Below are 26,808 nucleotides of genomic sequence, written 5' to 3'. Positions count from 1 at the left end.
CCCCTCCCCCAGCGCACTTGTCACCCATAGATGTCCATCAGCCCTGGGAAACCGCCACCCCGTTGACCACCACCACACCCCTCGTCCCAAACTCTCCCCAGCAATCTCTGGTTGCTGGCACTAGAAATGACTCCAGTTGGCTGAGGCTAAAAGAGGATTTATTGGAAGAATCTCAGGGAGTCAGCAGAATGGACAGGAAGGATGGAGAGCCATGGCTGTGGCCTCATGGGGGGAGGATGCTCTTGTCCTGCAAGCCTCCCGAAATGCAAAGTACGGGGTAAGCGTGCCAAGTATGGGGGCGCCTGGGTGGCTCAGTCAGTTAAGGGTCCAACTTCAGCTCAGGTCATGATCTCACGGTCCGTGAGTTTGAGCCTGGTGTCGGGCTCTGTGCTGACAGCTCGGAGCCTGGAGCCCGCTTCGGATTCTCTCTCTCTCAGAAATAAACATTAAACAAATTTTTTCATGCCAAGGATGGATCCCTTGGATAGGGAAGGGGATAAGACCCAAGGTCAGTGCCCTGAAGCTGCTCCCAGTGGAGCAGAACTCCATCCCCAAAAGAAAGGGCAATGGAACCCTGATGGCCACAACATTAACAAACATCCCCCCTCAAGCCTCTACCTGTGCATCTCATAGAAGGGACCCTAAAAGGGAGGCAAGAAAAGGTACTGACCCATCCAGGCCAAGCAGGTAGCAAAGGCCACTTTTCTAGGGACATCCCTAGTCAGAAGTGTGATGTGGGCTGGGCGGCAGAGGGGCTGTCCTTCCTCAAGCCACGGGGAGTTGCCAGGGCTGTCCCCATCTCCAAGTGGACCGGGGTCCTGGCCATGCCCAGGCTATTCTCCCAAGGACAGATGGAAAGACAGACAGAAGCAGGCTCAGTCCAAAATATCTTTTATATACATGGTTTATTCCTCCCGACCCCCATGCTGCAACCCCAGTCTCAGCCGCCCTCCCAGCATGGAGCTGCCCACCACCTCCTCTCTCAGGGGCCTCCTCTCTTGGGACTGGATCTCCGGAGGTGAGATGGGTAAAAGAGGGGGGCCCTAGCACAAGGTGGGTCCCCTGTGCCTTCAGCCCCCACCCTCCAAAAGGGGAGGAAAGAGGAAAGAGGAAGGCAGCACAGAACTGGGGCTCAAATACTCAAGAAGCTACAAGATAGAAGACAAAAGTAGCACACTCTGGGGAAGGGGGGGGCAGGGAGGAACCAAGGCCAGATCCCACCCCCCTATTGGGGGCGTGGCAATCCCAGGGCCCGGAGGGGCAAGGAGTGGGACTGGGGAAAGAAGAAGGATCGGGGGTAGAGGAGCCCAAGGATGGTCCTACCCTGGCCTGGACTCCTGGGCACAGGGCAAGCGAGGCTCGCGGAGCCCCTGCACTTGGCAATGCATGGGTGGATGGACACCTACAGCTTGGTCAGGTCCAGCTTCAGCTTGTAGGGTGGGGGGCTGTCCCCAAAAGCATGCGACGGGGGAGGGTACAGGGGCCAGTCTGGCTCTACCATGAAGCCCTTGTGCTGCTCCAGGGTCAGGGGCTGCAGGGGGAGGAAGAGGGATGGAGGGAGGGCTAATGAGCTCCCACCCTGCCAAGGCTCCTTCCCACCCCTGATCTCAGGTCACCTCAGCTATGGGTTGGCATCGTTCCCCCCATCTCATAAGGAAGTGAAGAAACTTGCCCAGTGTCACACAGCAAGTCAGGAGACCCTGCCTCCAGGGGAGAGTGGGTGGCCCAATTCAGGACCAGGCAGCAGTCCATCTCCCACCCCTCCACTGGGCCCCGCCCACCTGAAACTTGAGGTGTTGGCCAGGTGCGGTCACCAGGGTGGAGCAGCTCAGCCACAGCATCACCAGCACAGAAAGGAAGAGGCAGCAGGCCAGGATCCAGCGAGGGAGCCCTGAGCGCCTGACCCACCCAGAAGGCACGCTCAGCGGTCCTAGTGGGGGTTTGGGAGTCCCTCCCTTCCAGCTCCACTCCCATCCCACCCCCGGGGGTCCTGTCACCCACCGGGACATGCAACTGAGGAAGTCATTGTCCTGCAGCTCATCGGCCTCCACCTTGGCCTTACTGCTGGTCTTGACTCGGATCTTGGCCTTCCTCACTTTGTCCAAGGGGCCTACAGGGTCTGAGACAGGTCTGCTCTTAGCAATTCCCGGACCTCCCCCAAGAGATCAAAGCAGCCATGGAGAGGAGAAAGGAAGCCAGGACCTAGGGCAATGGGTCATAGAGTCCTGGAATGGATCAGAACCCGGGAAAATGGACCATGGAACTCTAGGAGATGGATCATGGAATCCTGGGAAACAGACCAAGCAATTCTAAGAGTTGAGAGACAGAAACCCCATTCCTAGAGGTTCATTTTCCAGGAGGATGCCTTATGGCAGTGGAGCTGCCTGTGGAAGGAACACGGGTCTAGCCTCAGAACTTACCCACGTGTACCTCCAAGGCCTCAGGGTGGGATCCCCGCCAGGTCACCTCTACTCGCTGCAGACGGGCCCCTTCATGCCCCAGGTTCTCTACCACAGGCTGGGTCTGGGTCAAGAACAAGACAGCACAGCAGGGCCACTTAGAAAGTCACCACGTTAGCCCTGGGAAGCACATCTCTGGCCCATGAAGGCTACGTTGTCCCATGCCCAACTGGCCCGTCGTTCCACTGGGTGCAGAGAGGACACCCTTCTGTGGGGCTCTGGGCTGTGACATCAGGGATGTGGTTCCCTGCTATTGTGGGCAACTCAATTCATCTTGACCCCATCCCTTTTAGCTCCTGACCAAGCCAATAGAATCACAGGGATTGGCCGAGAGATGGTCACATGACCCAGCCAGGGCCAATCAAAGTAAGTCCCAATTTAGTTAAAACTTCAGAGAGGTTATAATCTAGAGCCTTGGGCATCTACCCAGCTATCAGGAGGGAAGAGCTTGCCTGGAAATGAAGCCACCGCAGAAAAAAGCAGAGTCAAGGAGGGGAGTGAGACAGTGAACCCCTGAATCTAGCTGTGTCTGAACCTTGACCACCTGAGGACTTCGCATCCCCTGAGCCAAGAACCAACGCATCCCACCTTCTTACCCTGATCACCCACCCACCACGCTGGTGTGGCCCCTGCCAGACCCCTCACCTGGAACACCACCACCTTCCCATTGTCAGTCTGCAGGTAGTATGTCCAGGTGGAGGAGACGAAGCCCTGGGCCGAGTTGACAAGGTCATTGCAGAGGGTGGAAAACAAGTCCAGGAGCGAAAGGGCCCCACTTGGAGCTTCCAGGACCTTTCTCTGCCAAGGGAAGGCCCAAGGCACAGAAATGTCACCAAGGTAGGGCGTTCACCAATGGGAGGGGAGCTGGGAGAATTCACTATGGTTGGAATTTGCTAAGTGGTTTGGGGCAACAGGGCTTCGTACAACGAACACAGGCCTTAGGAGCTGCATTTGGCTTCCTGTCGCCCTCGGAGAAGTGGATTGCCCTCTCTGAACCTTCAAATGGGGATGATTCTCTTCCCTCATGGGGTTGTTATGAGAGTTCAACTAGACAACGGTACAGCACAAGCGCCTAATGTGTAGTAGATGCTATTATTAAATTTGTCACCACCATCCTTCTTATTTTGACAGCATCAGCAGAGAATTCAGAATAGGAAGGAATGATAGTGCAGTGTGCTTTTTATGAACAGTGAAGGCCTGGAGGGGGTGGAGGAAAATGGGTGAAGGCAGAAGAGCTTTCTGGGGAATCTCGGTCCATGGGTCTCTGGCTGTGATGAATGATGTCCTGTGCCTTAGTTTCCCCAGATATAGGGTTTCCTAGAATCACTTATGGACGCGACAGGTGAGCAATTATTATTTCTCCCTGCAGTGGGGGTGGGGGAGTTGCTCCTCCCTGAAACTCAGTTCTGAGCCCCCGCCCCCGTGACAGTGGCCACCTGTTCATCACAAGGAAGGTGCTCAGACCAGCACCTGGCATGTAGTAAGTGCTCAATAAAGTCAGCTCTAATAGCACAGAAGACGAGTGAGGGGAGAGGTGTTCATAAGCCTTGGTGGCACTGGCTTTAAATCCCATCTGGTACAGCCCTAAATGTATGAACTCAGGTAGTTGCTTCGCAGGCACAAAATGGGAGTGGCACTGTCCCAGGTGCCTCTAGGTAGCCTGAGGAATTTGGGACAGGCTATGGCTGAGCCTGGACCAGGACAAATGACTGACAAACGGTGGCTGTTTTCTTACTCCTCGTAAGATGGTGGGAGGAGAGAGTACTTCCCATATCACAGAGGTGATAACTGAGGCTTGAGACCAGACTTGACTCCATCGAGGGCACCTGGTAAGCCCAGAATGGACTGCAGAGCCTGGGAGACTCTGGATATGAGTGCAGATTTGCAGGGAGGGGGTAGAGAAGAGTGGTGACAATCCCAGGGCCACAGGTGGGAGGGTGCCCACCTTCTGCTCTGGCTCAGGCTCGGGTTCAGGTTCCGGCTCCGGGTTCTGGCTCCAGCAACCCTCGCTGCAGGCCTGCTGCTCCGTCTCCTTCACATAGGCCTCCACACAGGCTGGGGGATGGGTTGGAGTGGGGAGGGGGCAGGAGGGGTGACTAAAGGCTGACCCTTCCCCCGCCACCCCTCCCCACCCTGGCCACCCAGCCAGCCCTCACCTGCTTCACACTCAGTCTGGGTGGCATTGGGCTTGGAGCTCCTGGCCACGAATCGGCAGATGGAGAAGAGGCGGCAGCCACGCTCACAAGCACTGATCAGGACAGCCCTGTCATACTCATATGGGGACTCCGTGGGGTCCTCCTCCTCAAGCTCTGTCTGGGAGAGGGGACACTGGGCTCAGGCCAGGGGGAGGGGCAGGAGGAGATCTGCACTGGAAGCACACGCTCAGAGCAGGAGATAGAAGATTTGTGGTCCTCTCCCTCCTCCTCCCCCCCCCCAAATCCAGAGAGATTGAGGTGGGGAGAGGAAGGCTAAGAATATTAGTGGGGGTTCTTAGCTCTGAAGAAGAGAGAAGGGGAGGGAGCTTGAGAAGGGGGATGGACCGTGGAGGGCACTGGGTTTGGGCAATGGTTGTAAAATGCATAAGAGGGAGAGAAATGCCTTCCCCCCACCAAGGCTCCAGGGAGGAGGGCAGAGATTGAGGGGGATTCTCGGGCCTCAGGAAGGAGGGAGGAGGCTAAGAGGAGGAGGTTTTGTCGTATTTTCTGGCCTGGGAAAATGGAGATCCAGCTGGGGGGGGGGGGGCGCTGAGGATGTGAATGAGGGCTGGTAGCTCTTGGGGGGGGGAGGGTAGGGAGGAGGATGTGGAAGTCGCTTAGGTGGAGGAGGAAGAGGAGAAGAGGACCGTCAGGCCTGAGGGAGGTGGGGGATGGGCTCCCCGAGGGTCTTTGCGCAGCGGACTAAGGCACCTCAGTCCCCCTCCCAGCCCCTCCTTTGGAGGGACCCCCCCCCAGCTCCGCATTCATCAGAGGGACTTGCATCTCCAAACCCTCCTTCATCAGAGGATCACCCCCCCCCAGCCCTTCCTCCGCGGGAGGAGCAACTCCCAAGCCCCATCGGAGGGACACCCGACCCCTGCGCTCGCCTCAACAGAAGAGACTCCAGCCCTTCCCTCGCCAGAGGGACCCAGCCCCATTGTGGAAGCCCCATTTCCGACTCCTTCCCCCTCCGAAGAACCCCCGTCTCGCGTTCCCGACGGTGGGAACCGCATCCCCAACCCCTCCCCCACCAGGGAGGTCTCGGGTCCTCCGGCTGGCGCCGCATGCGTTTCACCTGCGAGAGCTGCGGACCGGGATAGCGGTCGCGGCACCGCAGCTGGCAGCTCTGCGTGTCCCCGAGTTGCGGGGCGAAGGGGTCGCGGGCGGAAGGCGCGGGGGTGGCAGGTGGAGGCTGCAGCAGCAGCAGCAGCAGCAGGAGCGGCATCAGCGCCACCGAAGCCATGGCCGTGCCGGGCGCGAGGGGCTCGGGGGACGCCGGCTCCTGGCAGGCACCGAGGATGCAGCGGCGGCGGCGGGGACCGGGTCGCTGACGTCACCCGAGCGAGGCAGCCTGGGAAGGGGGGGCGGGGGATGCGGAGAACGGGCGGGGGAGCTGCGCTGCGGCACCGTCGGGGAGCGGGCGGGGTGGGGCAGGTGGACCTCCTGTCCCATCTCGGGGGTGCCATGACACCTCCCTCGTATGCAGGCTGGAGAATCTCAGCCAGCGCTTTGGGGCCAAAAGGAAACAAACTGGGTGATGGGCTGGGGCGTCTCTGTTCGCCAGGGGATTCAGCGAGGGCCTCCCCAAGGAGGCAAAGTTTGAGCTGACCAAGCGGGGAGGGCAATCCAGGCAAAAGTAACTGAGAACCCGGAGGCGGGTAGGAGGGTGGTGGTGCTGAAGCCAGAGAGTGGAGGTGGAGGGACGTGAGGATCACAAGACTGGGTCGGTGAAGGCCTCGGGAAGGTCTGTGGCATCCAGTCCTGTGCCGTCCAAGTGAGAGGGGTGGTAACTTTGTAACTGGTTTGCCTCTTGTAGGAAGCCTTTTCGGGCCCTTCAGGGTTCCCCCAGCCTCGCCGCCTCCTGGCCCAGCCCTGATCCACAGGCTTGGGGGATCTAGCACTCTCTCCCCCAGACTGGGAGCCTCTCGGCCCGGCGCTGAGTGCGAGGGGGCACAGAGGTGCGTGTAGGTGCTGCTAAAATTCCTAATTCTTGTGGGAAAACTTGGGGCAAACAGGGACACTGCTGCCTTCCATAACTGCCACGCTCCAAGGTGACAGATTGAAACCCCCTGTATCTCGGTTTAAGAGGTCTCCCTAGCTCCCTCTCAGTCAGGCAGGGTGGCGTGGGCGCCCCTCTACGCTTCGGTCCCCTGCAAAGATGACCCCTCCATCCCTCGCTAGCATGCCCGGTGCAGGTGCCTGCGGAGGTCGCGCAGCCGTCCACTTGGCTTCCATCAACGCTCCACCCCCACAGACGGGGCGGCAGCCACGCGGGGTCGGTGGGTCAAAGGGCGCCGCAGGTTCCGGCCGAGGAGGAAGGGACCCGGGGGGACCTGGCGCACCCCCTCCCCGGGCCGGCCGCGGCGCTTTCATCTCCGCGGCCTCGGCCGGCCCCCACGTGGCTTAATCAGGCGCGGCTGTGCCTGGCGGACCCTGAACATCTGGATCCCGGCGCGGCCCCTCCCCCGCCCCGCCCCTCCCGGGCTACGCCGCGGCGACCCTGCGGCAAGGGCCTCCAGCCCGCGGTTTCCGCGAAAGCGAGGGAACCCCGGGGCTAAACCCCCGCGCGTTGGGCCCTGTGCCTTGGGAAACAGCCATTGGTTAAGACTGATCCTGTCCCCCGCCTCACAGGTGGGAAACTTGGGCCCCAGGACCCCTCGGCAGAGCTAGGATTCAAGCCCACACATGTCAATTCCAGAGCCCCGCGCGCTTAAACCTTCCACAGTTACTGTACTTCCATTCATTGCAAACAAAGCCCCTCCCAGGTATGTTCTCGCAACAACCCTGTAAGGAAGTGCCGGTAGCGTTGTCTAATTTACGGATGAGGAAACTGAGGCTCAGGGTGGGAACAGGAGTGGGCCCAGATACAAGCGAGAGGAGCAAAGAGACGCGGGCCGAGGGTGGGGCATCAGGCAGAAGAGGCGTCACTTAAAGAGCAGCAGGAAAGAAGGACTCCCTGCATCCTTTTGGGGAAGGGGAAACTGAGGCCGGAGTGGTTGGGGAGCTGGCGTCGGTTGCCGGAGAACAGCGAGAGGGCTTGGTTGCTGCCCACCCACCCCCCCTTTCCGCTCCACGAGGCCGCTGGGGGCGGGAGCGGAAGGAGGACTTGACCCTGGCCCCCCAGGTGAGCCCCCGCGCCCCTCCTGCCATTCCCGGGGGAGCAGGTCCAGGTGAGGGGCGGGAGGGCCGGCGGGCGGCCGGGGTCGGGTTTCAGGAAATCCGCCGACATTCCTTCGGGGCTTAAGAGGGAAAGTTGACTCGGCGCCGCCCCTCGCCCCCCCCCACTTCCTACCCCCCGGGGCGGCCCGGCCGGGGGCGGCAGGCGCGGGGCGCTGCGGCGGGCCTGGGCGTGAATCAGCGGCGGGCCGGGCGTCCGGGAAGCGGCGGCCGAGGTCAGGGCGGGCATCGGACAAGCGCCCTTTGTCCCTTGCCGCCCTCACCACGACCCCGCTGACCCCCACCCCCAAGCTGGGTACAGGCTGAGGAGGAGGCACGGCACCGTGGCGCCGGCGCTTGCTGACGGTGGGGGGAGGAGGAGAAAGGGACCCAGCTGTCCGTCCCCCCACCCCGGCCCCCCCCCCCCCCACACCGCAACTTTCTCCTCTTGGAACCCAGACATCCGAGGTTCTCCAGGGTGTCCAGGGGCCCTGACCTGGACCCAGGCAGCACGCCTGAGGCCCCACCTCCAATGCCTATGGGGTCTGAATTTTTAAAGTTCAGCGCACAAAGCTTTGAACCTAGGCATCCCAGCTACCCAGGCGCAAGCTCCGGGGTAGCAATGATAAAGCCCCACCTTCTGCTGTCCCAACCTCATATGTCCAGGTCCGGACCCTCACTGCCCCTGCCTCCTGGGAACACAGGCCTGGAACACAGGCTAATCCCATACTGAGGGCCCCTGAGCACTGGGGTCTCAGCGTGGGAGAAGCATCTCTGCTCTACTCACTCCCACTGGCTCTGGGTTCCTCCGGGCCAGTGCTGTTACTGCTGCTTCCTCCCCAGTGTCCCCTCAATGCTCTTCAATTACATGGGGGGCTGGGGCTGGAGGGTCTTCCCCGACCTAATCCTTAGGTACAGAGTATGCAGACTAAGGAGGAGTCCTCCCCCAGCCCACGTGGGGCCCTCTCTCCATCTGCCCCCTCAGTACATTCCCAGACACCTTCAAGGACTTGGGTCAATATTTGCTAGAAGTGCCGTCAATGCTGGTTCCTCTTCCTTCGCAAAAGGCGGTGGATTGGGAAGGAAGGGGTTAAACCTCTGGGAGTGCCAGGGCTGGGAAGTGTGCACCCAGGGGTCAAGTCTCTTTCCTTAAAGTCAAAGGTAATGAAGTAAAAGTTACCCAGAGGGTAGAGGGCATGCTCCAGGGCAGGACTGGGCAAATGATCCCTACCCTTCTATTGGTAAGGACCAGAGAGGGATGGTACCAGTTTGGGTCACACAGCAAGTCAGGGTCCCAGCGTGGGACTCACTGAGACCCCAGGCATCATGATTCACTGGGACTGTGTTTTCTAGCCACTTGGAAGGACTGAAACCTCTCCATCCTTTCATTTTGCAAATATTCATTGAGCTCTTCTCCTGTGGCCCTCACTGGGCCCAGCATGAGGTCCTAATGGCTCTCAGGGCGTTCACAGTCTAAAGAAAATACGTCTCAAGAGAAAGACAATGTTCAAAGAGTTGTGTTACAAAGACAACTTGAAAAGGTGAAGGGGTAGAAGGGTGCCTTGTAAGGGCGGGGGGGGGGGGGGATGCCCTCTGAGGTGACACTTGACCTGTGACCTGATGGAAGATAAGGTGCTAAGTGTGTGTGTGTGTGGGGGGGGCTTTGGGAGGAATCGCATCCCTGTAGATGGAAGAGCAAATCTGTAAAGACCTGTGATAGCAACAAGTCTGATGTGTTTGGGGAAACAGGGCTGCAGTGGCTGGAGCGAAGTGAGGGAGAGGAAGGGGAAAAAGAGAGTGGAGGAGAGGAAGGGAGAGGAGGGGGGATAGGGTGGCTGGGCAGAGAAGACCTGCCTTGCTTCTTTTAAAAGCTCCTGCCTGCCGTGCAGACCAGGGCAGGAGGGTCACCGGGGAAGCCCAGGAGGAGGCCGAGCAGTATCCCAGAGGGAGATGGTGGGGCCTGGACCGGGATGGGGTGGGGAGAAGGGGTCAGAATCTCAGAATGGGGATGTGTTTTGGAATCAGAGCCAAAAGGATTTGCTGATGGATTGGACGTGGGGGATGAGCGAAGGAGAGAGTTGTCACGCACGCCTCCAGGTCTCTGGCCTGAGCACCTGGGTGGATGGGGGAGCCTTTTCCCAAAACCCAGGAATGACTGGGGGAGGAGCAGAGATAGGGGGAGGGGATATCAAGATCTCACTCGAGAAGTCTTAAGTCCTCCTAGAGGGAGTCAAACTTTGCAGGGCAAAGATTGTGGGGGAGGGGTTGCGCATATCCTGCAAACAATTCCAGTGACGAACTGCCAATGCCTCTTAACCATCTGGACCACCTGGCAGGTGGAACTCTGGCCCCCTTTTTCAGAGGTGACAAACTGAGGCCTGGGGACCGTCTTTGCTACAAAAGAACATACCGCCAGTGCCAACGGCCGTGCCAAGGGCTTAGATTGTGGCACCTTCTGTAGCAATGCATTTTCTCACAGAAGACCTTAGGCTGTCTGAGAGCTACCCATTGTACAGAGGATAAAACTGAGGCCTGATTGCATCAGTGAACGGCAGTGTACTACTCCAGGGCTTTGCTCTCTCATCAACCCACCCAGAATCCAGAATGTGCGTGTGCAGAGCCCCCAGGATCCTGTCCTCCAATCCTCTTTTCTGACAGTCTGGGGTCTGAGTTGGGGATCCAAGCAACAGGAGTGGAGGGTAGCTTTTGAGCAAACAAGGTGAGGACTCCTGAGCCACGCTCAGAAGCTTTTACCCCTCTGGATGGTTAGGGACATGGAGAGAGAGGGTCCAGGCCTCTAAGGGAACCCCTCTGTAAGGGAAGTTACAGCCCTTTCTCTCTCTGGGCACACCGCTGGGGGCAGGGCTGAGACTCAAACCTCCGGGCTGGAGGTGTCCCTGGAACTCTCATCTCAAGCACCCCCTAAACCTCCGGAGAGGCCAGGAGCCCTTCTATCTTGGGCACTGCATCGGGTGCTGACCGACAGGAGGGGAGTGAGGCGCTCGGGCCAGGAGGGGTCCCGAAACCCAAGCAGTGGCCAAAAATAATAACACGGAGAAGGCGCAGAAAAAAAGGAAGACAAACTATGCGTCGCTCCGGGCAGCCGGCGTTACCTGGAGTCGGCGGGCGGCGGCCGCCGGAGCTATTACTCACTGCGTGGCGCACCCCACCCGCGGGCCGCTGAACTGATTTTTCCGTGGGGAGGGGTGTCAGTGAGTCGGGGTGGGCCTCCTCACCACTCTCCTCGTGGGTACCCTTCCCGTCCCGCTTGCGGGACCGGGGCAAATCCCCGTCCCCGCTCCCACCAGGTCCCATTTCTCCCAGTCTGTCCGCGCCGGAGCTCCCTCCTAAGGCCCCCAGAGCCCCCTGAGGAACCTCAGCCCTGTCCTGCGTGAAGGGGACAGCTGAGCCAGGGCAGGGCCGGGGACTCCGTTGGCTTCCAGCTTTTTCTCAGTCTTCCCTCCAGCAAAGCCTGGGACCGAGGCTGCGCGCGGAGGACCGAGGAGAGGCGGGATGAAGTGGGAGGCGGGGGGCACTGGGCCGAGAGCGGTGGGATCCGCGCGCCCAGGGCGTGGGGCCGGGGGGTACGACTCTTGGGCCCCTGGGGAAGAAGGAGGGGTGGAAATGGGAGCAGGCGGGGCTCAGGGACCACTCAGTGGGGGGGGGGGGGGCGGGGCTAAAAACCGGGGTGGGGGCCGAGGCAGGATGGGGGGGAGGAGCGGGCCAGGGCTGGGGGCCGCAGGGGACACTTAAGGGGCAAAGGGCTGAGAGCAGGGTGCAGGGAAGTGGGCAGAGGTATGAAAACGGGGTTGGGGGCGCCAGGTCCCAGATTGGGGGTGGGGAGCCTGGAGCTGGCGGGGTTGGAAAGAGTTCTCAGGCTGGTAGGGGCTGAGCGGGGGGCTTCCGGGCCGCGGGACAGGGCGCGCGCGGTGTGCGGCGGGGCGGAGGCCGGACGGGTGGGGCGCGCGGTGCCCGCGGGCGGGCGGGCGGCGGGGAGGCCGGTGCGGGGCCCGCCGCCCCCCCGGGGCCGGGCCGGGCCGGGGGCGGGGCCGGGCGGGGCCAGCGGCGCATTAGCGCCTTGTCAATTCGGCTGCTCAGACTTGCTCCGGCCTCCGCGCCCGCGCCCAGCGACGTGCGGGCTGCTTGGCCCGCGCCCTCCCGCGCCGGCCTCGAGCCCCGCGCCCGGCGCCCCGCGCCGCCGCAGCCGCCGCCCGCCGCCTCCTGCCGCGCGCCCCCGGCAGCGCCGGCCCCATGCCCGCCGGCCGCCCGGGCCCCGCCGCCCAATCCGCGCGGCGGCCGCCGCCGCTGCTGCCCCTACTGCTACTCTGCGTCCTCGGGGCGCCGAGAGCCGGATCAGGAGCCCGTGAGTACCCGGCGTCCTGTTCCCTTCTTCCCGCCTGGGCCGAGAGCGTGCGCCCCGGGGGCAGCTGCGGGGGGAGGGGGGCGCGGGCGCCACCTGGACGGCCCGGGAACAAAGGAAGGCGCCCCCGGCGCGGCCCTCGGGGCGCCCTCACCTGCGGGGCGCACGGCGCCGCAGTTCCCGGGCCAGAGGGTCTGGCTTCCACGCCCTAGGCCTTCTTACCTGGTCCGCCCGGCCGGGGACACCCGGCTCTGCCCTGGGGGTCGGGGGTGCCGCGGCCTGGGACTCGCTGAACTCCAGGACGCGGCGGGTGCACGCAACAGCGCCCGTGGACTCGGAGCCGTGGAGACCAAGGGGCACCGCTCCCAGTCAGGGGCGCACGCGGTAGGCGCGTTGGGTGCTGGCTCCGGGCGCCCCCCCCTCCCCGAGTGGAGGGATGAGCCCCGCGAGGAAGGCGGGGCGGCGGGAGGGGGGCCGCTCTGGCCGCCTGGCGCGCGGCCCGGGGTCCCCGGGGACGCGCCTCTCCGCGGGCCGGCGCCGCCGCCGCCGCCCTCCCCTAGCGGGACCCCGCGCTCGGGGGTCCGCGGAGTCTCAGCCACCGGCGGGCTCGGAACCATTCCTGGCCAGGCTGCGCGGGGCTGAGAGTCTCCAACGAGAGAAATCTTTGTGAGCGAGTGGGTGAGAGTGAGAGGGAGCAGGAGCCAGCGAGTCCGGGCACCAGTGGCCCAGCCTTGGTGGTGGTGGTGTGGGGGGGGGGGGGGGGCAACAGGGAACCCACAGCCCGCAGCCCAAGACCCCCACCCTGTCAGGAGCTCCTGGCCCCCGGCACTCTCTGTCCCCCCCATCAGAAGCACACCCCCTCCAGGACACCGTCTCTACATCCAGACCCTCTCTGGGACACACCCAGAGACACACAAAGACACACTGGCTTGTGGCCCGTCACCCTCGCCCTCAGATGAGCGCACACTGCAGCCCAGATGCACATTCGCACACCATCGGGGCGCGCACACACACATTCCATCCCTGACACACACACATTCGTGGTCACACACATTCCTCCGGGGGAGGCAACACAGGGGTATACACGCAGGCACAGCCTGCCCTAGACGTCCCCAGTCATTCCATGCGCCCCATCCAGGCGCGCGGGTCGCTGGGGGCCCGCACACACTGCTCCCCAGGCCATCCCACGCTACACAGAGCCATTTGCAAGCTTCCTGTGGTGCTCTTCCAGAAAGGACAGGGTCTGGGCACCCCCTGGGGACACTTGCTGAAAGCCCCGCATGCCCAAGGTGCCTGGGCAGGTGAGGGGCTGACCCAGGCCCTCCCGGGTTCCCTGGCAACTCTGCTCTAGGCCGTGAGCAGTGCCTGTAAGTGCCACTGTTAGTGGCTGGCTTTGTTTCCCAGTCCGCAGAGCAGCAGGCAAAGGTGGTGGTGGTTGGGGGGATTGTTGTGCGTGTGTTTTTTCCTTTAAGAGGGAAGAAATTAAATAAAAGATTCTCACACCTCAGCAATATGTTTCTACTTACGGTGTGTCTTAGCACCTGACCAGCAGGCGGGTGGGTCGTAAAGTGTCTGCAGGTACCAGCGGGACAGGAGATGGGGACCCCTGTCGGGACCCCGGGATGGAGGCCACCCTCCTGCCTTGCTTGCAGAGAATCTCACACTTTTCCCTTTTAAAACACATGGTGTTCCTTTTTAATAACGGCAGTGGCTCCAGATTGGGAAGGGAGAAGGAAAAAACTTTTAAAGGCCCCAGCTCTGTGTGAAAGGCAGGGAGGCAGGGAGCAAGGGGAGGGGGGTGGTTGTCCAAAAGCTTAGCTCAGGGATATGCTTTGGGGAGCCTTCAAGGAGGCCCCCCAAACCAGGCAAGGGCCCCTACGACCTTCGTGGGCTGTTCCCAGCTGCTTTGCCTGGCCTGAAATGTGTGCGTCCAGGTCCCAAGCGCCTTGGCCCATTGTTTGGGGAGACCTGAAGGGAGCTGGGAGCCAGCTGGGACCTCAGAACTGGGACGGGCTGTAATCCCCATAGTTCCTAGGTGCTGCAGTGTGCTGGGCCCTCTGGACATCATGATCTCATCTCATCAATCTCCCCAACAGGTAGAACGTATTTTCCTCCCATTTTATGGAGGAGGAAACTGAGAACAGGAGAGGGGAAGCCAATTGCTCAGGTGCTCCAGCTGGGATTGGCACCGACGTCCCAGGAGAAGTCCTCATTCTGACCTTTTCTGGTGGAACTTGGGGGGGGGGGGGACTGGCCTGTCCAGGCCCGCCTGGCCTTGCCCTCTCGCCCTGTCCCCCGCCCAGCCCCAGGAGGGCAGCTGCAGCTGCTGGCAAGCAGGCCACGCCAGCCCAGGCCAGGCGGGTGTGGCAGAGGGGCACTGCCCCCCAGCCAAGACCCCCCAGAGAGCCCCTTCCTGGCTAAGACGATGCTGGTGGGTGGGGGGCAGGAGGGGCGTGACCTACCCCCAAACGGTTGAGAGTGGGCCTGGGGTCCAGGCAGGCCTGGCCGTGCCTCCCACCCTGGTGGGGGGGCCCAGGCAGGAAGCGGTGGGTGGGCCGGGGCAGAGACGCTGGCACGCCCGAGTTCATGCCGAAGGAATTCCGAATTAGCGGGCGGCTGGCTGCCTGGGACCTCCGGGGCGGCCCCCTGGCCCCCGCCCCCGGCCGCCCCCGCCTCCTCGGCTCTGGCCCGCTCAGCCGGCTTCTTCGCACGGACGCTGAGACCTCCGGCGAGCCCTGGGCCAAGCCCCAAACGCAACTGTGATCCCAGGCTCCAGCAAGAAATGGCCCTCAAGCCAAGTTTGCCCCGGAAAACCGTCAGGGCCAGCGGGGAGAACCACGTCCACCCCACCTCGCCCATCTGAGGCAGTGAGGGCCAGCAAAGGGCAGCCGCTGGCATTCAGGGTGCCTCCCAAGGGGCCAGGATCACCCTGTCCTTGGCTGCCATCTTAGGGAAGCTGGGCTACCCCCACCCCGCTGCCCCCCTGCAGTCCCTTTTTACAGCTGCCTGGGAATCCTTTTAAAATGTAAATCTTCCCCTGTTAGGAACCCTGGAATAACCCCTCCCTGCAGGTCTGGCACTGCTGAGCTCCCAGACCTCATTCCCCACCACTCCTGCCCCAGGACCTTTGCACTTGCTGCTCCCACTGCCTGGACACTCTCTCCCAGATGTTTTCTTGGTTACTTCAACTTTATTCAGGTCTCGGCTCAAATGCCTCATCAGATAGGTCTCCTGGGGGCGTGCTTCACTTTCTCCCTTATTTATTCTTAGATATTTATTTGTACTTTTTCCTGTTGCTCCCTTGGATTCAAGGCCCTCAAGGGCAGGAATATTGAGTATCTTGGTCACCATTGTGCCCTCAGCTCCTGGCAAACTGTAGATGTTCCATGCATGCATGCATGAATGAACAAATGAGTGAATGAGTCCTCACAACTGCTCTTGGTGGAGGGAGAGGCGCCTTCCCAGAGGCTCAAAGAAATAAAGTGAATGGGCCAAGCTTCCACAGTCAGCTGGGGGCATTTGAACCCAGGTCAGCCTGGCTTAAACACCCCACAGGGTTGTCCTTAAGACAATATTTTCACTCCTCTCAAACATGTGATTTATACCACGATGCCCATTTTTCCAGATGGGGAGACTGAGGCTCAGAGAGGGGTATCAGGGTCTTTGGACTGCGCAGCCTCTCACCCTTATCTGGACCTTGGTTTCTCCTTGGATAAAAACAGACTCTTCTTAGGTTCTAACCCCAGAAGGAGACAGGAGGGAGGACATCAACCATGGTATCCCCGAGACCCTTGTGCCCAGCACCCAGTTCCACACAATCCTGTTCGGGAAGTCGCTTTCCATCTGATCTTCCCAATGGCCCTAGGGATCATGAGCTTTCTTGCTCCCGTCTTGCAGATTAGGAAAAATGAGTTGAAGGAAAGAACAGTGAGAGCCAGTCCCTTTGGATGGGGGTTGGGGGCCTAGAGTTTGCCCCGGCCTCCTTCAGTTTCAGCAGCACAGAGCAACAAATCTGGGTTTCAGTAGCGTGCCCTTCTCTCATTCAATGACTTTGGGCAAGAGATGATGACTCAGAGCCTCAGTTTTTTCACCTGTAAGATTACCAGGATTCTAGTAGGAGTCAGTACACTTTTTTAGAAGTGTCTCCCTCCCCCCACCCCCAAAGACATACCTACTATGCGTGTGCCTGTAGGGATATCAATCTTTTACTTCTAATTGCCAAAAATGAAATGAAGAAAAGAAAAGTAAAGAAAAGGCGAGAAAAAGAATGTAATAGTTGTCAGAACTATGCGCGAAGCCCGATTTCCTTGAGTCTGAATGGGCGTTTCTGCCTGAGTTTTGTGACCCCTCCCAGAGCCTTGGGCCCGTCCGTGAAGACGCGGCTTGGAAGGACCTGAGTTGTGGAATCACAACGGTCCTGAGGCTAAATCTTGGCTTTGCCGCCAACCTCGGGCTGGTCACTTGGCCTAACTGAACCTCAGTTTCCTTATCTGTGAAATGGGAGACAAAAATAAACAGCTCGTTTGGAGGATTGCCATGAGTCCAGAAGTCCTAGCATGGTGGGGGGCTCAGGGCAACTCCATCTCACGCCTGACGGCCACTCCTCTCTGACCCCAGACACGGCTGTCATCAGCCCCCAGGACCCCACGCTCCTCATCGGCTCCTCCCTGCAGGCCACATGCTCAGTGCACGGGGACCCGTCAGGCGCCACAGCTGAGGGCCTCTACTGGACCCTCAACGGACGCCGCCTAGCCCCCGAGCTCTCCCGTGTGCTCAACGCCTCCACCCTGGCCCTCGCCCTGGCCAACCTCAACGGATCCAGGCAGCAGTCAGGCGACAACCTCGTGTGCCACGCTCGTGACGGCAGCATCCTGGCTGGCTCCTGTCTCTATGTTGGCTGTAAGCGGGCCCCCAGGATATCCACGGGCAACTCCTGGGAGAGGGGCATGCATCACGGGCCCTCTGGCCCAGGACGGAACAGTGGGCATGCTGGTTGAGAGGCAGGGACTTCTGGGCGTGGGCATGAGAGCCTGGAACCCCCGAACCTGTCCCCAGGAGGTTCCAGGCAGACAGCCTTGCCAACAGCCACTCTGGTCACCCTCCTTCTACTCCAGGATGGGGGCCCAGCTGGTGGCTAGCAACCTCACCTATCCAGAGCTGGTCCAGACCCTCAGTCCCCTGCACCCCCTTCCCCAGTGCCCCCAGAGAAACCCTTCAACATCAGCTGCTGGTCCAAGAACATGAAGGACCTGACATGCCGCTGGACGCCGGGAGCCCATGGGGAAACCTTCCTCCACACCAACTACTCTCTCAAGTACAAGCTGAGGTTGGTGGTGGTGGTGGCCCTTGGGTGATGTGTGTTCCAGCCTGGCTGTGAGGCCTTGGCAAAGCCCACCCTCTCCAAGCCGGGTGTCCCTTCTGCCCTCTGGGGCTGCCATGGGGAGGTCTGGGGGGTCTGAAGAGACTCTCCTGTGTCCTCACACCCCCTCCTGCCCTGCAGGTGGTACGGGCAGGACAACACGTGTGAGGAGTACCACACGGTAGGGCCTCATTCCTGCCACATCCCCAAGGACCTGGCTCTCTTTACGCCCTATGAGATCTGGGTAGAGGCCACCAACCGGCTGGGCTCGGCCCGCTCCGATGTGCTCACCCTGGACATCCTGGATGTGGGTGAGCCCCCCCACCCCAGCTCCTAGGCCCACGAGGGAGCCTGCACCTCCTCTCTCGGCTCAGCTCATGGCTGAGGCTCCAGCTCCGACCCTGGCTGGGGCCGGGAGGAACTAGGCATCCACCCATCGGTCCCCAGTCCCCTAAAGCAGCCAGGATACCCCCACTCTGTGGAGAACACCTGGCCTGGCTGCCTCCCCCTCGGCAGCCCAGGTGTGCAGGAGGGGGCCCCGGGGGAGCTGGGAGGGGGCGCCCAGGTCGGGAGGCGCCCCAGGAAGCCTCAGCCTGGAGCTGGGGGGGGGGTGCGCAGGCGGGAGGCAGGAAACGGATGATCTGCGAGCAGAATTGGGCCTAATCTAATTAGGGTGTTTCTCAGCCCCTAGCAGGCCTGTGCCTTAACCCTTTCAGACCCTCACTAAGGCCTCAGGGGGAGAGGCCAGACCTCTCTGCTGCCCACAGGGCTCCCAGAAGGATCCCCAGAAGGCTAGTAGCCATCCCCCACCCCAGTCGGCTTCCTGCCTTGCTTCCTCAAGTCCTGAAGGTGCAGTGGGCAGGTTCTGAGCCTCAGTCTTCCCTCTGCACCAGGAAGGGTGTCATTTGAAAACTTTTGTAAAGAAAGAAGGTCCAGAGGTGCAGGTGGGCAGTGGGGGTGGGGTGGGGGTGGGGGGGGGTGAGGTCAGGAGGAGCTTCCCAGGGGTCTGGCAGCTCATGGCCCCCTGGCCTCCTGGGCATAATAATAACAATAGCATCAGCCAGGCAGCGTCTGCGTTTACATAGTTCCCTGAAGATAGGATTATGTTTCTCCTGTCACAGATAATAAGGGTGATAACAGCTAACATTAATTGAGTGCTTCTAGGTGCTGAGTGTTTCCCAAATATTATCTAATGTAATCCACCCGTCCTGAAAGGGCGAGGGGGTGGGGGGAGAGGGCAGAACCCAGGCAGGTGCCACCAAAGCCCTGTGCGCTGAGATTTGAGCCCACACGGGGCCAGCCCGGTTCTGGGACAGCTGAGTGATTAAGCCCCGCCCGCCCCACAGTGACCACCGACCCCCCACCCGATGTGCACGTGAGCCGAGTTGGGGGCCTGGAGGACCAGCTGAGCGTACGCTGGGTTTCCCCGCCGGCCCTCAAGGACTTCCTCTTCCAAGCCAAGTACCAAATCCGCTACCGAGTGGAGGACAGCGTGGATTGGAAGGTGCCTGACACCCCCACCCCCACCCCCCCACCCCTTGCGCCTCCCCCACCCCCGGCCTCTGACCCTGCCACTGCCGCCAGGTGGTGGACGATGTGAGCAACCAGACCTCCTGCCGCCTGGCCGGCCTGAAGCCAGGCACAGTCTACTTCGTACAAGTGCGCTGCAATCCCTTTGGCATCTACGGCTCCAAGAAGGCAGGGATCTGGAGCGAGTGGAGCCACCCCACGGCCGCCTCCACCCCTCGCAGTGGTGAGCACCCTAGCAGGGCTGGGTGGTCAGGAGACTTCTCCCAAAGCAGCGAGAGCCTCTGTTTCTTTGTTTCCTCCGAGAGAGCAGAGGTCTCAAGTTGGTGGCTCCTGGGGCCAAATGTGGCCCTTGGATCCATTTTCTTTGACCTGTCATTTGGGGGGGGGGGAATTTGACCTACTTGCAGACATTTAAAGACAGGAAGTTTTAACACCAATATCCTAGGTTTCCTGGACAAATTAATTGTCTAGAAAATGTTGGGGTGCCTGGCTGCCTCAGCTGGAAGAGCATGAGACTCTTGATCTCAGGGTTGTGAGTTCAAGCCCCACGTTGGGTTTAGAGAGTACTTACAGATAAAATCTTGAAAAACGAAAATGTAACAGGACACAGCCAGAGTTGCCCCACAGCCCCCATCAGCAGAGGTGGCCCCTTCACTCAGGGCCCTCACTCTCTAGTGGCCCCATCCCCACCAGGCCCATTTTGCCCATCTGTACCCCCTCCCTAATCCCTAAAGGCAAGTGAGTTTGAAACCGCTGCTTCTGAGGCTGATCAGCTACCAACTCTCCCTCTAATGGGCCTTGGTTTCCCCTTCTGATCAAGGTAGGGGAATGGGGACCATCAGGGGCCCGAGTCTGACTTCTCTTGCCATCTGGGGCTTCTCTAAGCCCATGAGCCTCCATTCTCTTTGCGAAATGGTACGAAATATGTTACGTGAAATGTCTGCCCTCGGCTTTTCCATCTGGAAAGTGGGGGCAATGATCATACCCACCTCAGGCTATCGTTAGGGTTAGACGAGGTAATCCAAGAAAGTGCACTCGTGTGGTGGGCGCCATCTAAGTGTTTGCAAGTGGTACTTACTATGGTTCCCATCTCCTGCGCCCCCATCGTTTCACCCCAAGGGAGCCTCCTCTTCTCAGGTGAGGACACAGAGGCCCTAGGAGGTCCAGGCAGCCCCCAAGGTCACACAGGGATCTGAATTCAGTTTCCTTGAAGTCCAGGTCCATCCTCGTGGGATGATGGGAAAACTGAGGCCCAGAGGGTGTTTCAAAGCGGGGCTGGGGGTGGGGGGCAGAGCCAGGCTCCAGCCAGTTCCCCAGCCCCCATCCTGGGCCCCTCCAGGTTCTGGGGGTGGGCGGGAGTGAACACGGCCGGGAGGGGCCTGCGCCTTGGCCCCTGCTCGTGCCCAGCACCTGCGATTCTTGCACGGGAGCCAGCAGGCGGCTGCGTCCGCTGGAGAGGCTAGGGAGGCCGGGGGAGGCCAGCAGGGGCGGTGGGGGCCGTGGCCGTGCCAGGGCCTGTCAGCGGGTTCCCGGCGTTATTTATGACGTGAGGCCGATGTCCTTATCTGCCGGCCTGCTAGGGGCTGGCTGCGGCCGGCAGCTGGACAGACAGGCCGGCCTCCCACCTGGCCCTCCCAGCCCACTCCCCATCCCACTGGCTCCTTCTCTCAGGCCTGTCCTGGGGACCGTCCCTCCCCCTGGCCCCCTTGGGGTCTCGTCTCACTGTCTCCCTCCATCCCTCTGTCACTCTCTTCCCCTGTATCTCTCTGCATTTCTGCCTTTTTTGGTTTCTGTGTCCCTACATCCCCACATCACTGTCTCTGCCCCCTCCAGTCCTCTCTTGACCTAGCCCTTTTCTGTCCCTCTGCATTTGCTGTCCCCTGTTGCTCTGGCCCTCCCGACATCTCCCTGTCTCTCCTTGTCTCCATCTTTCCATCTCTGCCTCTCTTTCTCCAGCTGTCTCTCTCTCTCTCTCTCTCTCTCTCTCTCTCTCTCTCTTTCTCTGTCCCCTGCTCGGTGTCTGAGTCTCATCTCATCTGGCCCTGGCTTCGCTCCTTCTCCCCCTCCCTTCCACTCACACCTGGCTCAGGCCACGGGAATCAGTTTCCTGGAGGAGACATGAAGGAAGACCTTCTCCTTCCCCTGCCTCCTACCTCCTCGGGGGCTCAGCTGGGCTGCTGTGCTGGGTGGTAGACAGGACCCGGTCCCGGAGAAACCGGGAGGGAGGCGCCCAAGGGCAACACGGTCCCACCAAGGCGCGGAACCTCCCTCTGCTGCCCTCGCGCGCCCTCTGGCGGGCGCGTCGTGACGCTGCGGCTCCTCCCCCCACATCAGAGCGCCCGGGCCCGGGCGGCGGGGCGTGCGAGCCGCGGGGCGGCGAGCCGAGCTCGGGGCCGGTGCGGCGCGAGCTCAAGCAGTTCCTGGGCTGGCTCAAGAAGCACGCGTACTGCTCGAACCTGAGCTTCCGCCTCTACGACCAGTGGCGAGCCTGGATGCAGAAGTCACACAAGACCCGCAACCAGGTAGGAAGGAGGGACCCGCGGGCGAGGGATGGAGTGGTGGGGGCTGGGAGGGAATCGGGCTGGGGAGGTAGGTCCGCAGCCCCCAGACACTGCCTCCTTCCTTCCAAGCACAGGACGAGGGGATCCTGCCCTCGGGCAGACGGGGCACGACGAGAGGTAAGGGGGGCCCACCCCAGTTGCCTGGGTGGGTGGGCGGGCAAGGGAGGGAGACAAGGGCCCCTCCTGGTGGCCACAGGCCCGTGGGCCCCCCACCCTCAGCCTCAGAGTTGCTGAGATGGAATCCCTTCTTCCATGTCTTATTCATCAGCATTTACCTAACACCTAGTGATTACCTAGTCCTGTGGCCTTTAGCCTCGTAAAAGCATCTGACCCCGGAAAACGTCCAAAGTGGAATGTCATCTTCAAGAATGAACATAGCCACCCCAGTTAGCATATATGAGCACCTACTGCATGCTCGCCCTGTGCCAAGTGCTTTACCCACAGGACACCCTTTGGGACGAACAGATAGTCTTACTTCTCAAATGGGGAAACCAAGGCCCTGAAAGGGGCAGTACCCTACTCAAGGTCACCAAGCTGAAAGTGGCAGGGCCCCGACCTGAACTGGGGCCTCCTCAACTGCTCTGTAATTGGCAGAGTACCCTTGGAGGGTACTGGCCCCTCCCAGGCTCCCTGCTTAGCTTGGCTTCCCCTCTGCCTGCAGGTCCTGCCAGATAAGCTCTAGGGACTGGGGCCACCCTCCCTGCTGCGTGGAGACCTGGGGGCTGCACCCAGACTGGGGGCTAACTCTGTACCCTCACCTCAGGGCACCGAGCACCCTCAGCAGGAGCTGGGGTGGGTGTTCTGAGGGTCACAACATCCTTGACCTCCATGTGAGGCCACTCTTGGGTGCAACTCCAGTGGGGGTGTGTGTGAGGATTGGCTAAGCTGCCCAGAACCCCTGCCAGGGCTGGGGGTGAAGAGGGGTCATTATTCCCCCACCCCCACCTCATCCAGGACCCCTGCAAAGAATCTTTTTAAATAAACAAGCTATTTAGGTGCCCTGATTGTGAAGATGTTTGGGGCTCGATTGGCCCAGGGTAGGGGCTGTGGGGTTTAGGGGAAGCACGAGGAATCCTAATGACCCACCCTATGGGCTTGGAATCTTTGCCTCCCAGAATTTCAGACTCTGTCTCCAGGATGTGAAATATCTCGTTTTATACTCACTGGAGGGTGTGATCCAAAACACCAGCCCTACTGTCCAGGAGCAGGGGGAGTCATACCTGCCATCCCTGGCCTTGTGGGGCCTCCTCCCCAGGGACACCCACTCCAGCACCCCCAGGACACAGAGACAGTGGAGCAGCTACAGACGAAGGGTTCTTTATTGTGGGAGGTGCAGCAAACTCCAGGGCAGTCGGCGACCTGGTGGAGCGTGACCCCAGCCAGTGGACAGTCAAGGGGTAGGCTTGGGGACATTTCCCATATCCCTTGGTGTGTCACTGGGGAGCCACCATCACTCGGCAGATTCTGCATCAAACCTAAGGTCCTGAAGAACCTCGCTGATCGCTTCCATGGTTTTAATTACCCTACAAGAGTGGATGGGAACTATAAATAAAACCCAGATGGGGCGAATTAGCTGCCACTGCGAAGCTCCTAGGGGGCCGTGGCAAGCCCCGGGCCCTCCTGCCCGCCGCCAGAGTTCCAGGCAGAACTAGTGGCCAAGAGAACCATTTGGGTGCCTGGGAGAAGGGGTGGTCCTGTGGGTGCGAGTGGGCAGAGAGAAAAAGCCATCTTGAGCAGGTGCCATCAGAAGGTTGTGCTATGTCACATAGCAGATATTGAGTGAGTGTGCACTCGTGGGTGCTTGCGGGGCCTGGAGGTAGGAATGTGCAGGCCCGTGTCTGGTGGGCAACCGTGTCCAAGCTCTAAGTCCAGCCATGTGAGCAAGATAGGCATGTATGAGGTGCCCAACTGTGTCCCAGAAACGTGAGAGTCTGGTGTGAAACTGTAGGGTGTGTGCACCGAGACTGTGTGCTGTATGTCTGGGAACCACCAGGTAAGACTCCAGTGTGCACACCCTAAGGGTTGTGTGCAGGTCCAAAGGGTCAGCCCAGTATGACTGTGCCAGCCTTGGGGCACACCTGGCTGAGAGTGGGTGCCTGAAGGTGCACGTGCAAATCTAACACCTCCAGCCCACTGGGAGTAAGCGCTCACTTCATCTTCAGCTGGTGCGTCTCCAGGGTGTCTTCCTGCCCAGTCAGCTCTGGCGTCCCCATCAGCTGCAGCAGGGCCACCTGATGTGGGCAACGGGAAGGATGTCACAGCTGGCAGGACCCCCCGCCCTCCCACACAGATCAGGCAGGGAGACACTGAAGCACCCAGAAAGGCAGCACAGGATGGGGGCATGGCAGGGTTTCGCGAGGGGTGGTGCTTCGCACGCACGGAGTCTGCGAGTCAGTTCCAAGGGCCCCCGAGAAGGATCGAGTGGGCAGGCCCTAGATTAGTGTGTGGCGCAATGTGGGTGTGGTCGCGTGAAGGCGTGGCATGGGCATAGCGGCACAGGCTCAGCCAGGAATTGGTGACAGGGGTGGAGTAGGTAGGACCTCATAGTCCCCAGGACGCGTGTGGAAGTGGGCCAAACACCTAGACTGGGATTGGGGTCTCCTAAAGCAGCGCGGCCTGGGAATCCCACTTTAGAGAGCGATGTGGGCGTGGCCTCACGTGGGCTCGGCCTGGGAAGTGCGTCTCGGTCGGGATTGGCTGTAGGGGTAGAGTAGGCGGGGTCTTGGAACCCAGGGGAGGAGTAGGGCCAGAACCTAGACGGGGATATATATAGCGTTACCCAAGAGGGTGTCTGCTGTGGAAATTCACGCTCCCCGATATGCACCGGGTTGAGGACCAGACCTGAGGCTATGGGAATAGCCAAAGGGGTAGGAGCGTAGTGGGGGCGGGCACTGGGCACAGCATTGGGGCTCCGGGGAAGTGGGCGTGTCCTGGGACTACGAGGGGCCAGGGCGGGAGAATCCCAAGTGAAACCTTAGTGGAGGATTGAGGTGGGGCAGGGAGAAGTGGGGTCTGGGGCGCCGGGGCTGGGGTTTGGGTGGCCGGATTCTGGCTGTCGCCTATGAGGTGCACAGAGGGCCACGACAGACCAGGCGCGGCGAAGGGGACAGGGGCCGAGGATGGGGCCTCACCGTTGCCAGGCGCGTCTGCTCCAGCTGTTGCAGGCTTCGCACGTGGCTCGCGAGCAGCGGCTGCCCTCTGGGCCCAGACAGCTCGGCCTCCACCGCCAGCACCTCCCGCGAGGCGGCGGCGAAGGCCTGGGTCACCTCGTGCACCGTGCTCCGGTAGCGGGGGAAGTCGTAGGGCGGGCCGCTTCGCAGGTACTGGAGGTGGCCTCTGCGGCAGGTGGGGGTCCTGAGGCTACGCCCCCAGGCTCTCAGGCCCTGCACCCGCACTGACCACCTGAAAGTCCCCCAGGAAGGGTCCTTGGACCCCAGAGTGTGGAGGACACTGACTCCCGCAGGGTAAACGGAGATGGGCGCACTCCTGCGCTTGGGGAAGGGAGAGACGCCACGCGGAGTGGCCCATCGGGCAGTGGGGACGCGCTCTGGGTCCCAGCGGGGGAAAGCAAAGATCTGGTCCCCCAGCGAACCCCTCCCCACCTCTGACAACACAGCCGCTCAGGGACCCAGCTCCGCCCCCAGGCACGCCCATCCCCGGAGCTGGCTTGGGGCTGAACTCTGCGACCCCTGCCCACCCCTGCGCCCGCACTTACTCCTCCAGCCGGCGGAAGGCCTGCGCGCGCTCAGCCTGCAACTGGTGGATGCGCTGCACCAGCGCCCGGATCGGAGCATCTTTCTACGGGGCGGGGGGCATGGCTGGGGCATGAGGCCGGCGCCCCCAAGCCTGCACCGCCCACCCCGCGCCTGCTCCTGCTCAGGCCCGGGCTCACCCAGGGCCACTCTGGCTCCTCGCGCTCCGGGACACCGGTGGCCACCGCAGTACCGTGCACCGAGGGGACGGCGGAGTCCGCCGAGGCCTTGGCAGTGATCATGACTGCGCAGCCCCGGCCCTGCCCGAGATTAGGGCGCTCCGCTGCACCAGGCGCCCCCTGCAGGCCCGGAGGTCTCCGCACCCCAACCTGTGGCCGGCCAAACCGGAAACCTGGAGATCCAGAGGAAGAATGGAGGAAAGACCAGAGTCTTAGGCCCTGTACCCCCCCATCCACCCCGTTGGTCTCCGTCGAGCTCCTGCTTCCTATCGTGTTTGTCCTAGAATGTACAGCTCTGTAAACAAGGCCATCCCTCGGTTTGTTTGTACACATTTATCTCAACATCTTTCACACTCCCATCCCATTTCCCACTCAAATAAAAAGAGCCCAAGAGGTGATCTTTTGCTATGATTGCTGTGACATGAGGATTTGATGAGAGGTTCCAATACTGGAGAGTCCAAAGGCTGGAATGCAGCTTTTTTTAAAAAAAAATGCTTGAGGGGCGCCTGGGTGGCTCAGTCAGTTAAATCACCCGACTTCGGCTCAGGTCATGATCTCACGGTCCATGAGTTCGAGCCCCGCGTCAGGCTCTGTGCTGACCGCTCAGAGCCTGGAGCCTGTTTCAGATTCTGTGTCTCCCTCTCTCTCTCTCTCTGCCCCTCCCCTGTTCATGCTCTGTGTCTGTCTCAAAAATAAACGTTAAAATTTAAAAAAAAAAAAGCATATTAAAAAATGCTTGAGAGGGAGAGAATCCCAAGTAGGCTCTGCTCTGTCAGCACAGAGCCCCATGTGGGGCTTGATCTCACCCATGAGATCTTGACTTGAGCAGAAACCAAGAGTCGGATGCTTAACCAACAGACTCACCCAGGAGCCCCCAGCTGTTTAACAAATCTGGCAGGGCAGGTACTGTGTGCACTCCTCAGAAAGGAGCTAGCTGAAGGGAGCCTGTGCAAAGGCCCAGAGTCTGGGGTAGGGGTGAGGCCAGCAGGGCTTCGTTTTAAGTGCACGGGAGGCATTGGAGCTTTCTGCTGGGGATACACTACCTTGTTTGAGCTTTGGGAAGCTTCTTTCTCCAGGGGTAAGTAGATGTTGGTAGCCTAGCCTAGGAAGCAGGGGCCAGCAGTTAACAGGGTTGAAACCCATGAAACAACAGAGACATTAGCCTTTAGCTGGTACTCCAGATCTGAGTCACTGTCCAGGCCTGGGTTGTCACCTGACACAAAGCCCCAGTCATCTCAAGACAAATAAAAGCATGGC

At 60.7% G+C, this 26,808-nt stretch overlaps 3 protein-coding genes across 8 annotated transcripts; 1 reads left to right on the top strand and 2 right to left on the bottom strand.

Moving 5' to 3' along the window:
• Window positions 1-886: 886 nt before the first annotated feature.
• TMEM59L (transmembrane protein 59 like) lies at window positions 887-5,989 on the bottom strand. Its single transcript, XM_003982083.5, has 8 exons — window positions 5,730-5,989; window positions 4,616-4,772; window positions 4,405-4,514; window positions 3,105-3,257; window positions 2,421-2,523; window positions 2,002-2,119; window positions 1,782-1,899; window positions 887-1,531 (listed from the first exon to the last, which is right to left on the bottom strand). Exons 1-8 carry the CDS (start codon window positions 5,895-5,897, stop codon window positions 1,403-1,405), a joined length of 1,056 nt encoding a protein of 351 aa, XP_003982132.2. The 5' UTR covers window positions 5,898-5,989; the 3' UTR covers window positions 887-1,402.
• Window positions 5,990-12,039: 6,050 nt separating this feature from the next.
• On the top strand, window positions 12,040-25,219 carry CRLF1 (cytokine receptor like factor 1). Of its 3 annotated transcripts, none has more exons than XM_023247582.2 (9): window positions 12,040-12,173; window positions 16,788-17,069; window positions 17,367-17,496; window positions 17,671-17,840; window positions 18,876-19,033; window positions 19,114-19,282; window positions 21,394-21,581; window positions 21,695-21,737; window positions 25,084-25,219. In XM_023247582.2, exons 1-9 carry the CDS (start codon window positions 12,062-12,064, stop codon window positions 25,086-25,088), a joined length of 1,257 nt encoding a protein of 418 aa, XP_023103350.1. In that variant the 5' UTR covers window positions 12,040-12,061; the 3' UTR covers window positions 25,089-25,219. The 3 variants fall into 3 exon arrangements, with proteins under 3 accessions (XP_023103350.1, XP_023103339.1, XP_044904566.1); XM_023247571.2 differs by lacking the exon at window positions 25,084-25,219 and adding an exon at window positions 22,282-22,619; XM_045048631.1 differs by lacking the exon at window positions 25,084-25,219 and adding an exon at window positions 22,282-22,619 and having other exon boundaries at window positions 21,690-21,737.
• On the bottom strand, window positions 22,922-26,044 carry REX1BD (required for excision 1-B domain containing). Of its 4 annotated transcripts, none has more exons than XR_002739140.2 (6): window positions 25,513-26,039; window positions 25,336-25,418; window positions 24,752-24,980; window positions 24,279-24,373; window positions 23,772-23,851; window positions 22,922-23,143 (listed from the first exon to the last, which is right to left on the bottom strand). XR_002739140.2 is itself a non-coding variant. In XM_023247586.2 (5 exons), the coding sequence occupies exons 1-5, from the start codon at window positions 25,882-25,884 to the stop codon at window positions 23,071-23,073; spliced, it is 837 nt and encodes a 278-aa protein (XP_023103354.1). In that variant the 5' UTR covers window positions 25,885-25,984; the 3' UTR covers window positions 22,922-23,070. The 4 variants fall into 4 exon arrangements, 2 of the variants coding, with proteins under 2 accessions (XP_023103354.1, XP_023103358.1); XR_002739142.2 differs by having other exon boundaries at window positions 23,095-23,143; window positions 24,201-24,373; window positions 25,513-26,044; XM_023247586.2 differs by lacking the exon at window positions 24,279-24,373 and having other exon boundaries at window positions 25,513-25,984.
• Window positions 26,045-26,808: the final 764 nt, after the last annotated feature.

Source organism: Felis catus, chromosome A2 (assembly GCF_018350175.1).
Source record: "Felis catus isolate Fca126 chromosome A2, F.catus_Fca126_mat1.0, whole genome shotgun sequence".
NCBI classification, from domain to species: Eukaryota; Metazoa; Chordata; class Mammalia; order Carnivora; family Felidae; genus Felis; species Felis catus.
Note: the sequence above shows the minus strand (reverse complement) of the source record. Positions and strands in the feature narration are given on the sequence as shown.